The sequence below is a fragment of the Maniola jurtina genome, chromosome 9, assembly GCF_905333055.1.
Source record: "Maniola jurtina chromosome 9, ilManJurt1.1, whole genome shotgun sequence".
Taxonomy (NCBI): domain Eukaryota; kingdom Metazoa; phylum Arthropoda; class Insecta; order Lepidoptera; family Nymphalidae; genus Maniola; species Maniola jurtina.
In genome coordinates, this window is record NC_060037.1 from 6,680,033 (window position 1) to 6,692,285 (window position 12,253).

Here is a 12,253-nt window from a genome sequence, read left to right on the forward strand (position 1 = left end):
GTATTTTATATTTGTATAACATGCATGTTTCCTCGCGATGTTTTCCTTCACCGTTAACGCATGTGATATATTTTAATTGCTTAAAACGCACATAACTTGGAAAAGTTAGACGTGCGTGCCTGAGATCGAACCTACGACCTCCCGAAAAGAAGGCGAAAGGAAGTCTTAACCACTAGGCTAGCACCGCTTCTTTTGCTATATTATATAGCTATATTGTATGTCTTGGTAACTTGGTATTAAAATGAGCTCCGAGCTCTTGTTGGAGGGCCTCGTTATCTGTGCGTTGTGTCGCAAATTTTCGAGGGGTGTTCGTGGGAGAGAAGGGATGGGGGGTTTAAGGGTGAGGGCTGTCTGTGTGCGGAACCTTCGCTCTGATAACCTACATCCGCACATCCTGCAGTGCGGCTCAGTTTGTCTCGACACAGGTACGTACCTACCTACTAATAAAATAGTTGGACTCGCCTTTGCTCAGAGATGGCTCAGAGGTTTGTCCGCATCAGTTTCCACGTATGCAAATTGCAACCTCTTTTGAGAGGATATATATGAATAACTGGTTAAGTGCGAGTCAGACTCTTACACGAAGGACACTTACTTCTTTCGTACAAAAAAAAATCACAATTTTTTTCGTTATGTAATTTCCCTTTACTTGTGTTTTAAGACATTGCTATGAGTACCTGTCATAATTGTAGGTCAACTGGAAAAACCTACATACCTACTTTGGTTTTGATTCCCTTGACGGTTCTTGACATACACGTCAGACAAACAGACAGACAATGAAGTGATCTTATAAGGATTCCTTTTTTCTCTGGAGATACAGAACCCTAAAAATCATTAAAATTGTTGTTAACTCATGCCATTTTTAAAAGTATTCTTTATCAATCCAGGGAATATGCATGGCACAAAATATATCCGTTTATGCGTTTTATCTTTTCAGAAGATGATTTTCGAAAGATTTCTTCCGCGTATCCCCTAAAATAAAAGGATACCTATTCAGTTCAGTGGTGTGCTCATGTGTTGTGTGGTACAACATTATAGGTGTGCTCAACTACACACCTAAAATGTTCAAGAGAGCAATTTTAGAGAGATTTCCCTAATTTGGTAGTTCGCAATTGGTATCAATCTGGTTACTAGTCTGACGAAGTCGCGATTATCTGTTAGTTTCAAACTAAAAACAAGGTGTTTTGTATTCAGTACTTAGTATATTATTATTATCACCATTTCTATCATATCTGTGAAGCATGCTCGTAGCTCGAGTTGTTTTGTCTACGAGTTGTCGTTAACATTATCAGTAAAGTTTTTATTAAGCGTAGACACTGACCTCTACTAATACACGCTGGACTTGCGATTGTCGACTTCTTTTTGAAGCAACTTATTTTTGGGCTAGTGGTAACAGTGAGTGTCATGTGAGCGTACTCGAACTAAATGTTAGTGGTGAGACAACTATTAACATAGTGTCAACACGAAGACCATTTGACACAAAGTGTCAATTTTAATTCCTAAGTGGTAGTAGGTATCTAGCTCTGATATCAGCTGACTGACTGAATGACTGATCCATTAACGCACAGCTCAAACTACTGGACGGATGGGGCTGAAATTTGGCATGCAGTTAGCTGTCATGTTATGACGTAGACATCCGCTAAGAAACGATTTTTGAAAATTCGGCTCTTAAAGGCTTAAAAAAGGGGTTTGAAATTTGTGTGGTCCACGCGAACGAAGTCGCAGGAAGAAGCTAGAAATGTATAAATGTTGAGGTTGCATTCACCCTAGTTGCTCTGTGTCAATTGTCATTTCAAAAGTACGGTCTACTCTCAGATTGAGGACTACAATCGTAGTTTTGACATGACAGTGGACAGTTGACGCATAGAGCAAATATGGCGAGTGCGTTCTCAAAATGTATGCACTACGCTCGGTGCGGTGGGGTATTTTAAATCGGACAAAAAATAGGTAACTGTGGTTTTCCGTTTTACTGACATTTCCAGCGTACCTACTTATATTTAGGTTTATTTCAGTGAGCGTAGACTACGAAACTTGACAAAGTCAATTCAACCAGTGTGTGGGCGGAGTTGGAGGTCCGTATTGATTTTAACCCAAAGGGCGCGGATCTACGATAAAAATGTAAAAAAAAATTGGGTTTATGGAGCAGACAAAGTAGCTAGGTAAGTATACGAGGCAAGGTATGATTAGTAAGCAAGTAGAACGTTTGGTGTCAAGAAAACAATTAAACTGACATAATTGACGAACTAAACCTAACTAAGCCTAATAGCATCATAGACTTATATATATTACTTAATAGCATTCATTAATATATTTAGATATATTTATCTACTCAGGTTATTGAGTAAGATCCCACTGCCGCCAGACCTTCCTCATTTTCTGAGAAACAAAATGTGTGGGATAGAATTGTAGTGCTAGTGTGTAACGTACGCATATCTGCTAGCTTGTGCCGTGGGCTAATTTAAAGGTATCAGCTACTGAAAGTACCTATTTAAAAAATTACTCACTTTTCTTAAAGCCTGACTGGTGTTTTCATGTATGTTTTACAGAATATTGTTAATAATAATTAATATTCAATACTGCCAGTCATTTCCTGTCGGCGGTAATTTCCGCCAGACGCTTTAAAGCTGGCAGAAAATAACATTGTTTATCTTACTTATAGTAGTCCTAATATTTATATTACTCAGGAAATACACTTACATGACAATCAGCATTCAGACATTAATAAAAGTGAGTAATGTTTTTACGTGCCTTTAGCGACTGATATTTTTAAATTGGCCCGAGTTACAAGCTAGCAAATATGCGTACATTAAAAGTACACACTAGCCCTGCTCTATCCCATACATTTTGTTTTTCGGAAAATAGGAACGTCTGGCGCAGTGAGATCTTGGACCAGATATTAATTTTCTAACATAAAAATATCTACTTTGGCTAGAAAACATTATTTTTCTTCTAAATGACTGAAACGTGATCAAATAGTAACGGCAAATTTTAATTTCGTAAACAGATCTATCACGGAATATCATCATTTAACTTTTAGGTGGACACAAATGAGCATAATTGGTCGCTTGTATGGGATGCCACGTGTGTTGATACACTGGCGCTGTCTCACATACAGGTGACCTCCGTGGCGGCCGGAACGGCAGCCACTAAGGCAGAAAGGGCCAAGAGGCGCAAATATGAAAATATAGAAAATAATTTCATATTTGTGCCTTTTGGAGTGGAGACCATGGGTTCGTGGGGCGAGGATGCCAGATCCTTTTTTAAGGACCTGTCATCCCGTCTTGTGGAGTCCACGGGTGACCGGAAATCTGGCAGTTACCTTGGTCAGCATATTAGTCTGGCCATTCAACGAGGTAACGCAGCCAGCGTTCTGGGCACCCTGCCTCGTTACAGTGATTTGGATGATATTTTTGTTTTATAAATTTTATATTTAAGTATTTTTAACATTTGTGAAAATCTGTATTATTACTTTCTGCACAAATGAGAGAATGCAGATTGGCCTTTACAACTAGATCAGGAATAACCAGAAGCACGTTCTTAGATTCAGTAATAATTAAATGAAATGGCAGTTACACGTAGTTATTACAAGTACTCATCTGTAATTCAATTATATTTACCTGAACAATTCACCGTCTCTTCTGGCTAGACGGCTAGTAGTTTTTGGTATGCGTATAATAGGAATATCTACTTATCTAGGTTATAGCGTGCGCACAGGTTCTTCATTTGTTACTTAAGATTTTTTTATGTTACTTACATATTATTTATTTCCTATACTCTTCACAATCTCACACGTGTTAATTAAATATACTTAAACAGTTTGATTAAGATAAAGGAATGAATGAATCAGGTTTGGGAAAGAAATTAGTGTGCCACGTAGTAAGTAGTAACGGTGGGAGTGCTCATATGTGCGGACGGGGATTGATCATACTGACCGGTGTGGTCGGGCGGCTCGGGCGACGGCGTCGGCGGCGGCGGATCGGTAGAGTTGGCGGGCGCACCTGCGCAGGCCGCGCTCGCCGCCGCGGGCGCATCTTCCGCGGCGCGGGCAGGGGGCGGCGGCGCGCCGGCGCCGGACGGGCCGGGGGGAGGCGCGCAGAGCGCGACCAGCCGCAGCAGCGCCACGCACCACCACCAGAGCACGGCGGCCAGCGCGCGGGCAACTCGCCCGACGCGGCCCGGGGCCTCCTCGCGACGGAAATACGCGCACCGTGGAGCCGTGCAGAGCGCTCGTGCTTCGCTGTGTCGGGCGGCGCAGACGGCGGCTAGGACGCGACGCGGGTGCGCGCGCGCGGCCACACGGCGACTGCGGCGCCGCTTCCGACGGCGCACGACCGCGCCCGAACACTATTTCGGGAGCGACGCTCCGCGCCGCCGCAGCCCGCCCGCCGCGCGCTGCCAATTTTACGCGAAATTGCGGGCGGGCGGTGATGCGATATGTACCACGGTCTCTCGCAACGACGTCCGAGCCTCGGTCGCCATCGTGCTCCTGGGAGGAGATCCTGTTCTCATTGAGGGGGTCGGGTCTGGGGCCAGGCTGGCGAAGGCCGAGGGATCCGTGAGCGTGCTGCAGCCGCGCGACACGTGCGCCGTACCTCCACTTAAAATAGTCGTCGGCGAACGCGGAGCGGCCCGTGTCAATAGATACAATGTCGCAGCAATTGGCAAGGAAACAGAGACTCGCACTATCTCACTGTCTCGCGCACTGTGTTGTGAATTCTTATGCATGGTTTATATTTAGACTTAAAATTATTTCTGATATAGATAGGTGTTTGACATTACGTTGAACTCTCATACGTCGGGAACTTCCACCTGTATAAATAATATTCTTTACTGCTCAGAAATAACATTTAGAGATCTACCTATTAAAAAAATACTTGTTAGCGACGTGCATAACTTATTATTCAAATTACGAATATTCTACTTACTTTAAATGTCAGATTTTTTTATCGATATTAAAAAAAGAAAGAGATTGGCAATTCGATTTGTATTGTCTTGAACGAATTAATCACTAATTCGATAAAGTATTACATACCTAAATACAATTAGCATTAACTACGTCTTTGTGCACAGATAACTATTTTTTTATAGTGAGCCTATATGTAAATAATTTTTTTTAATTTGATGGTTTATAATTTCAGAATAAGGCTAGAGAATTTTGATAACTTTTGAGATGGAGACAACAGCTAAGCTGCTACCGCGGACATGGACTTATATCGCACCATACATTCTTGATAATAAGTGGTCGTTGTCGTCACCTGAGTTGTAGCATACTTTACTCCATTACTGCCTCAGCTGCCTTTCTTGTGCATCTTACAAGGGGACATCCACCGCAGCCTTCACTGTCGATCTCATAGGCGCTCTGCCACGTGCTCTGAGTGCCTTTGATTATTCCTATAACCCTGTCTGTTCAATCGAAACACGTCACGCAAAGGCATATTTTTAACCCCCGACCCAAAAAGAGAGCTGTTATATGTCTGAAGTGTGTATCTGTCTGTGGCATCGTAGCTCCTAAACGAATGAACCGATTTTAATTTAGTTTTTTTTTTCGTTTGAAAGGCCGATCGAGAGTATTTTTAGCTATAATAATCGAAGAAAATCGGTTCAGCCGTTTGAAAGTTATCAGCTCTTTTCTAGTTTTCTTATAGAGGTTTTTATGTCGGGGGTTTTTTAAATTTTAAGTTAGTTACGCATCTATTAGTGGCAAGTATGCCAACCGCACTGTCTGCCAATCCACACTTGGATAGCGTGGTGGACTAACACCTAAACCCTTCTACACTGTGATGAGGACCCGTTCTCTGTAGTGAGCCGGCGATGGGTTGATCGTGATGATGAGTTGGAAGCAAGCTACCTACCTATTTGTAATATGTAAGTATAATTAATAGAAAACTGAAGACGATTTTCTAAAAGTTTATGTAAATATTAACTAGAGAAAATCTCCGTGAAAAAATTGATAAACGTAAACGCGCATAATCTGACCCACTTTGCAGAAGGTGGCGGACATGAACTAATTATTATTATTATAGAAATTATTTAAATTTTGTGTGATTCCCATGACCCACCACAATGCGACCTGTCATTGTAGATCAGAGCCGTATTTGAATTTCGTACCAAAATGTTCTAAGTTTTCTCTTTTGAGAGGTTGTAGTCAAAACATCGATGTGTCAAAATAACAAAAATAATGTTTATAAGTAGATCTATGTAATACTAATACTTTATGCATAAAGCTGACCGCATATGAAACACGACGCGCTGTGAGGTTTTTCTATTTGAGGCTTTCACATAACTTATTCATTTATATTGAGTTGAGTTTTCATTTCATTTTTCTATGAGAACGCTATACGGCAAAAGGAACTAATGTTTAGGAGATATAATTGTATGCCTATTTTAAAGTTGTTTTGTATGGAAGACATGCGTTTATGCGTGAGGGCCGGCGCCACCATGTACTTTGGTTTCGCCATTAGGGCAGTAATAAGTTCCGGTGGATTCCGTAGGCACGCATAGAGATAGTATCAATCTATACTTATACGTTGACTGATTTTTAAGTGTCGGTATTTTTAAAGCAGCGGCTCTAGCTACTGTGAACTTACGCACAGTCGCATACATGATTTGTTTTTGAAACGCGCCCGTCCCAATGTACGTTTTGATTATTTTGACGAAAGATGAATTAACAAGTGTAAATTAAAAATTTATAACACCCCCGACAATTGAAGGTTACGGTAACTAGAAAAAAGCTGATAACTTTCAAACGGCTGAACCTTTATTTTTTTTTAATTATAGCTAAGAACACTCTCGATCAAGCCACCTTTCAAACAAAAAAAAACACAAGTACCTATGTAACGTACTTATCTACTTCTTTTCTTTCAACTTCACTTCAAAAAAAGAAGGAGCTTAAAACTCGCCAAACAGAAGAAAAAATTGGCTTTGGAATGCTCTGGGCATTCTTGGGGATTGCCTAGGCTAATCACGATGTGCCGGGATTTCTGATGATGTTATGTACATAAAATCATAGATGGATGATGTATTCAGTGGCAATTTAGAAAAAAAAAACTTTTTTAAATTGTAAATTGCCACCGAATATTACTAAACCCTTTATACTAATTTGTAATAGTATAAATAACATACTATTTTTTTATTATAATAGCCCAATTTTCAGTCGCAGGAATATAGCTATTTATTTACCTATGTACCTACTTAGGTCCTTACCTGCCATAAGGAGCCACGAATTCAAATAGATGGTACAATAAGTAGTATAAACGTTCAGCTAAAGCTGTTCAGTATGACACACGATGAACATTAACAGTCCAGTCAGTTAAACTGTTCAAATAAAACAACAACACCTTGATAATTTTTATCATCCGTAGAGCAAAACCGCTACGCCAAACCAATGTCTACAACTTTTAGAGATACTTTTACCAGTGCTGTTAGGATTCTACCACTGCCGGATTGTCTTGATAGAGAGTAGAGACCTTTTGAATTAGCAATAACTCAAAATTTAAAAAACCCCCGACAAAAAAACCTCTATAAGAAAACTAGAAAAGAGCTGATAACTTTGAAACGGCTGAACCGATTTTCTTCAATTAGGTATAGCTAAGAACACTCTCGATCAAGCCGCCTTTCAAACAAAAAAAAAACTAAATTAAAAATGGTTCATTCGTTTAGGAGCTACGATGCCACAGACAGATACACAGATAGATACACAGAGACCACCCCTCTTTTTGGGTCGGGGGTTAAAAAACACTTATTTAAATATTTTACCTAAAATTCTAGTAAGTAAGAGGAATAAAGCATATCCTAAGTTAGGCTTACGAAATTCGATGTACATACTTAGGTATATTTTTAATGAACTAACTAGGTATAAAAATATCTTCCTTATACTTACTTACCATTAAGTTAAATAGCATGCGGTCAAATACAGGATTCTCTAAAAAAAATATTCTTATCTCAAGAATTTCGAAAACGCCACGATAGCGACTGCGTCTCAAAGGATCTTCAACATTTTTTTTCGGCAGCAGAAGTCTCTCATTATGACTGTATAGTATAGTAGTATAGATGTAGCTAGATGTATAGGAATGCGGGCTGCGACTGTGACAGGCGGCAAGCTGCACTGGCGGCAGGTCAGCGCACTGAGGTCGCGATGCACCGCAGCATGTGGCCACTGCCCCCCACCCGCCCTAAAGGCCTGGACAGACTAAGCGTGAGATAAGTGACGAGCGTTATTAGCAGCACTGCAAAATATTACGAGCATTTAAAGTTATGATCACATTACTACAATCGTATTTGTTATGACTAGCCGAATGTATAGTTTTCTGTGGATTGATATAGTTCAAATTAAGATTAGCAAATTGAAGTGGCAGTCATATTTGTCGCAGAAACGACGGCTGGTGAGGCAAATGTGTTCTGGAGTGAAGGCCCGCATACCGGTAAATGCAGTGTAGGATGACCTCCAGCCTGCTGGACCGATGACCAAGAGAAGGTGGCAGGAAGATATTGGACGAGGAAGGCGGTGTGCTCTCGAAACAGCCTAACTCCAGCAATGGGTTCATGCTGGTAGAATGGAATGGAATGCTATTCTTGCTGCAACTATGGATTTTATAGTGGGAAAAGAGTTCAAATTAATCAATCAGGTGGATGCAATCATCACATTGTAGTCAAACTACTGAGTACGGCAGTAAACATATGGACAACTTCATACGGCGAAGGAAATCACGGCGATAACTTTTATATGATTCCTTGTTTTATAACTTCTAGAAGTCACTTTGAAGACGTTGCCGTCACTCGCCATATCTGCCCAAGCCTTTACACCATACACCCTTTACGATGTTCGACCCAATTCATAAGCGAATGCGTTTTGCACTAAATAGTAATCACAATCATTTTCAGTTGGATGACATTCTTCTAATATTGACTAAAATGTACAATTTCATCAAGAGCAGGCATCATAATTTTAGCCAATATCGGTCGGAAAATCAGAAATCCCACGGGATTTTTAAGAAACTTCCGTCCACGCAGATCAAGTCGCGGACATCATGTAGTACAGTTAATTCATAATCCTCCTGTTCCATTCTCCGTTGAGAACATTAAGGGCTGCGACAGGCTGCAAGCTGCACTGGCGGCAGATAGACCGTAGAATGTGGCCACTGCCCCCCATCCACCCTAAAGGCCTGGACAGACTAAGCGCGAAATAAGTGACGAGCGATATCAGCAGCACCGCAATATTTTACGAGAAAGGAAGTCGTGATCATCACGTTGCTAGATATACAATCGTAATTATTATGACTAACTGTAGCTATGTATGGTATTCTGGGGACTGAAGAAATTCGCAGAAGAACAAAAGTGATTGACATTGTTCAAAAGATTAATCGATAGCTCAACGGTTGAGGAGCGGACTGAATTCCAAAAAGTCGGCGGTTCAAACCCCACCCGTTGCACTATTGTCGTAGCCACTCCTGGCACAAGCTTTATACGCTTAATTGGAGGGGAAAGGGGAGTATAAGTCATGATTAGCATGGCTAACATTCTTTATTAAAAAAAATCAGCAACATAGTTTATTACTAGATGATGTCCGCGACTTCGTTCGTGTGGATTTACGTTTTTAAAAATCTCGTGGAAACACTTTGATTTTCCAGGATAAAAGTAGCTATATCCATCTCCGGGACGCAAGCTAACTCTGTACCAAATAGATGCCTGCATCGGCGTGGATTTAGAATTTTTGGAAATCCCGTGGGAACTCTTTTATTTTCCGGGATAAAAGTCTATCTTTCCACGGGATGTAAGCTATCTCTGTAGTCTTTGCTTACTTAACTTTCGTCAAAATCGGTTAAACGGATGGGCCGTGACAAGTTAGCAGATGAACAGAGTGACAAAAAGACAGACACATTTTCGCATTTATAGTATTAATATAAGTAAACATGGATGTTAGACGAAAACCTTGCAAGTTGCACAATAGTAAAAAATCTCGTCTGTAACTTGGGCTAAGCCGACTGCCCGCACCAGTTACTTTAAATTTTCATTAGCGCTACGCTCGCCGCCCACCGCTAGCGCCTGCAATTACATTTTCGCAATTCACAAATTGTCTTTTTATTCACGATGCTATTTTACACTTGTATTATATCGACGACTAGTGACCCGCCCCGGCTTCGCCCAGGCAGCTTATTAAAATTTTCGTAGGGATCTGACTAATTGATTTACTGACTGACTGATCTATCAATGCACAACTAAAACTGCTGGACGGATCCGGCTGAAAGGCACGCAGATGGCTATTATGACGTAGACATCCGCTAATAAAGGATTTTTTAAAATTCAACTTCTAAATAAGGGGTCAAAATTTGTGCAGGTAGTCCACACGGACGAAGTCGCCGGTTTAAGCTAGTTTCTGGATAAAGCAGCTTTCTAAGACAAAGAATTACTAAAATCGGTTCAGTAGTTTTAGAGTTCATCGATTACAAATAAATAAATCTTCTCTCTTAAAAATATTATTCTATAGATTAGATATAATGGTGGGTTTTTAAAAATAATAGAGTCATAGAGTTGACTTCATACTCGTGCAATGAATTACACTACATAAAACCAAAACAACAGCTATGTACATCTTATGCTAGTTCCAATTTTAAATACGCATTACATATTATAGAATTAATATTTCAGTTCTATGAACCGTCGTTTATCACTGAAAGATATAAGAATAGTTAAGATTAATATATAAGTGAGTAATATTATAGGTAATTATTTTGTGCACCCCAAAATATAACTGAAAACTCGTTGATGTCTTTTATACTAGGACCACCATTTTCGAAATGTAGTAAATCTTTCAATTAAGTTAACCTGTTTTATTTTATTGAAAAGAAACTCAAAAAAGGGCTTAACTATAAGGTAGTTACATATAAGAACAATAGATCAGGATCTAAATCTTCTTCTTGAAGTGCCGTCACCTACCGGACGTTGGCAACCATTAGCGCTATCTGCACCTTGGACGCTACTGCGCGGAAAAGAGATCGGGTAGGTACTCTTCCCGTACCATTGGCCTAAATTCTTGAGCCACGATGTTGTTCTTCGGCCAGGTGGCCTTCTGCCGGCTATTTTCCCCTGATTAATAAGTTATGTGTATTTTGCATTTCCAAATTTTTGTTCCAAACTAAATAATTGTCTTCAACTGTGACACTGTCGAGTACGAAATACAATTTGTGTAGTTAAAATTAACCTTAAATTATTTATTTTTTATTTTCTCTAGACAAAAATGTCCGAAGTCTGTGAGTTGGCTTGATAAGATTAAATATTACATTCTTTATAAGCTTGCGGACCGCAGTGGCTATGAATATCAATTAGTTTAAAACTTGGTATATTTTTCTTTTCATTTCGATGTCAAATTAACCTTTAACTGCAATCTAACTTTACTTCAGAGGGCTAACCTGGAAAATGGAAACTTATCAATCAATAATCAAGATAAGTTACTTTGTAACGTTGTCATTTTTCAAAAAAAATATAGGATAACAATGTTGTTATGTAACTTATCGACAGATTACACATAGACATAATTTTGGCCGCGTAAGGAGATAAAAATGAGTTTCAATACCATTCACAGCCGATAATTTTAATCATTAGGTATAAATAAGTATTAGGTACTTATAGGTAAACAATTTTGTTTTTTTTTTTCGGCTTCTTAATACAAATTATGTTAACAAGTAAGAAACAAGTACGTACATAAGTGCTATGTACATTGTACAATGCGATGAGAACGATTAAAACATGTAGGTACAAGCATATATGTCTGTAATAATATGTATATACGGTAGGTACCGTATGTGCCAATGACCTTTTTGCCCTCACTGTCAGTTATCTCGTATGTGCAGACCGCATTTGATGTTGGAAACTTTCCTTTATTCTTAATAAGAGTCGCTTGTGGCCATTTCACTTGTAAATTATGACACCGGCACCACTGGTATAACGCTTAAACTTAAAAGTCTTCATAGCGAATAAACACTTTTATTCCAGGGCAAGTAAATCACACTGTCATATTATTCCGGTTATTTTCTCAAAGTAGATATTAGGTAAATATATACAACACGCTTCCTTTTTGCAACAGCAAAATTTATGTGAACTAAAATGTTAGAAGTTGCACAATGCATAATAATAACGATGGAGGCGTTCATAAATTATTTATTGACTTAATGGTTTCATGAATTATTCAATTTGTGTCTTTAAATAATGGAACTTTATCGATGCTTAAAAAAACTTTGAACTATACATATTCGTCAGTTTG

General features: G+C 39.5%; 1 protein-coding gene across 1 annotated transcript in view; it reads right to left on the reverse strand.

Annotated features, from left to right (window-relative positions):
* Positions 1 to 4,722, reverse strand: part of LOC123868465 — a 40,034-nt gene extending 35,312 nt beyond the window's left edge. The window contains exons 1-2 of the mRNA XM_045911006.1: positions 4,438 to 4,722; positions 3,930 to 4,341 (exon numbers count right to left, since the gene is read on the reverse strand). Coding sequence (XP_045766962.1) covers positions 3,930 to 4,341; positions 4,438 to 4,722 — 697 coding nt within the window. The remainder of the gene's footprint in view (positions 1 to 3,929; positions 4,342 to 4,437) is intronic.
* Between the last annotated feature and the right edge of the window lie 7,531 nt (positions 4,723 to 12,253).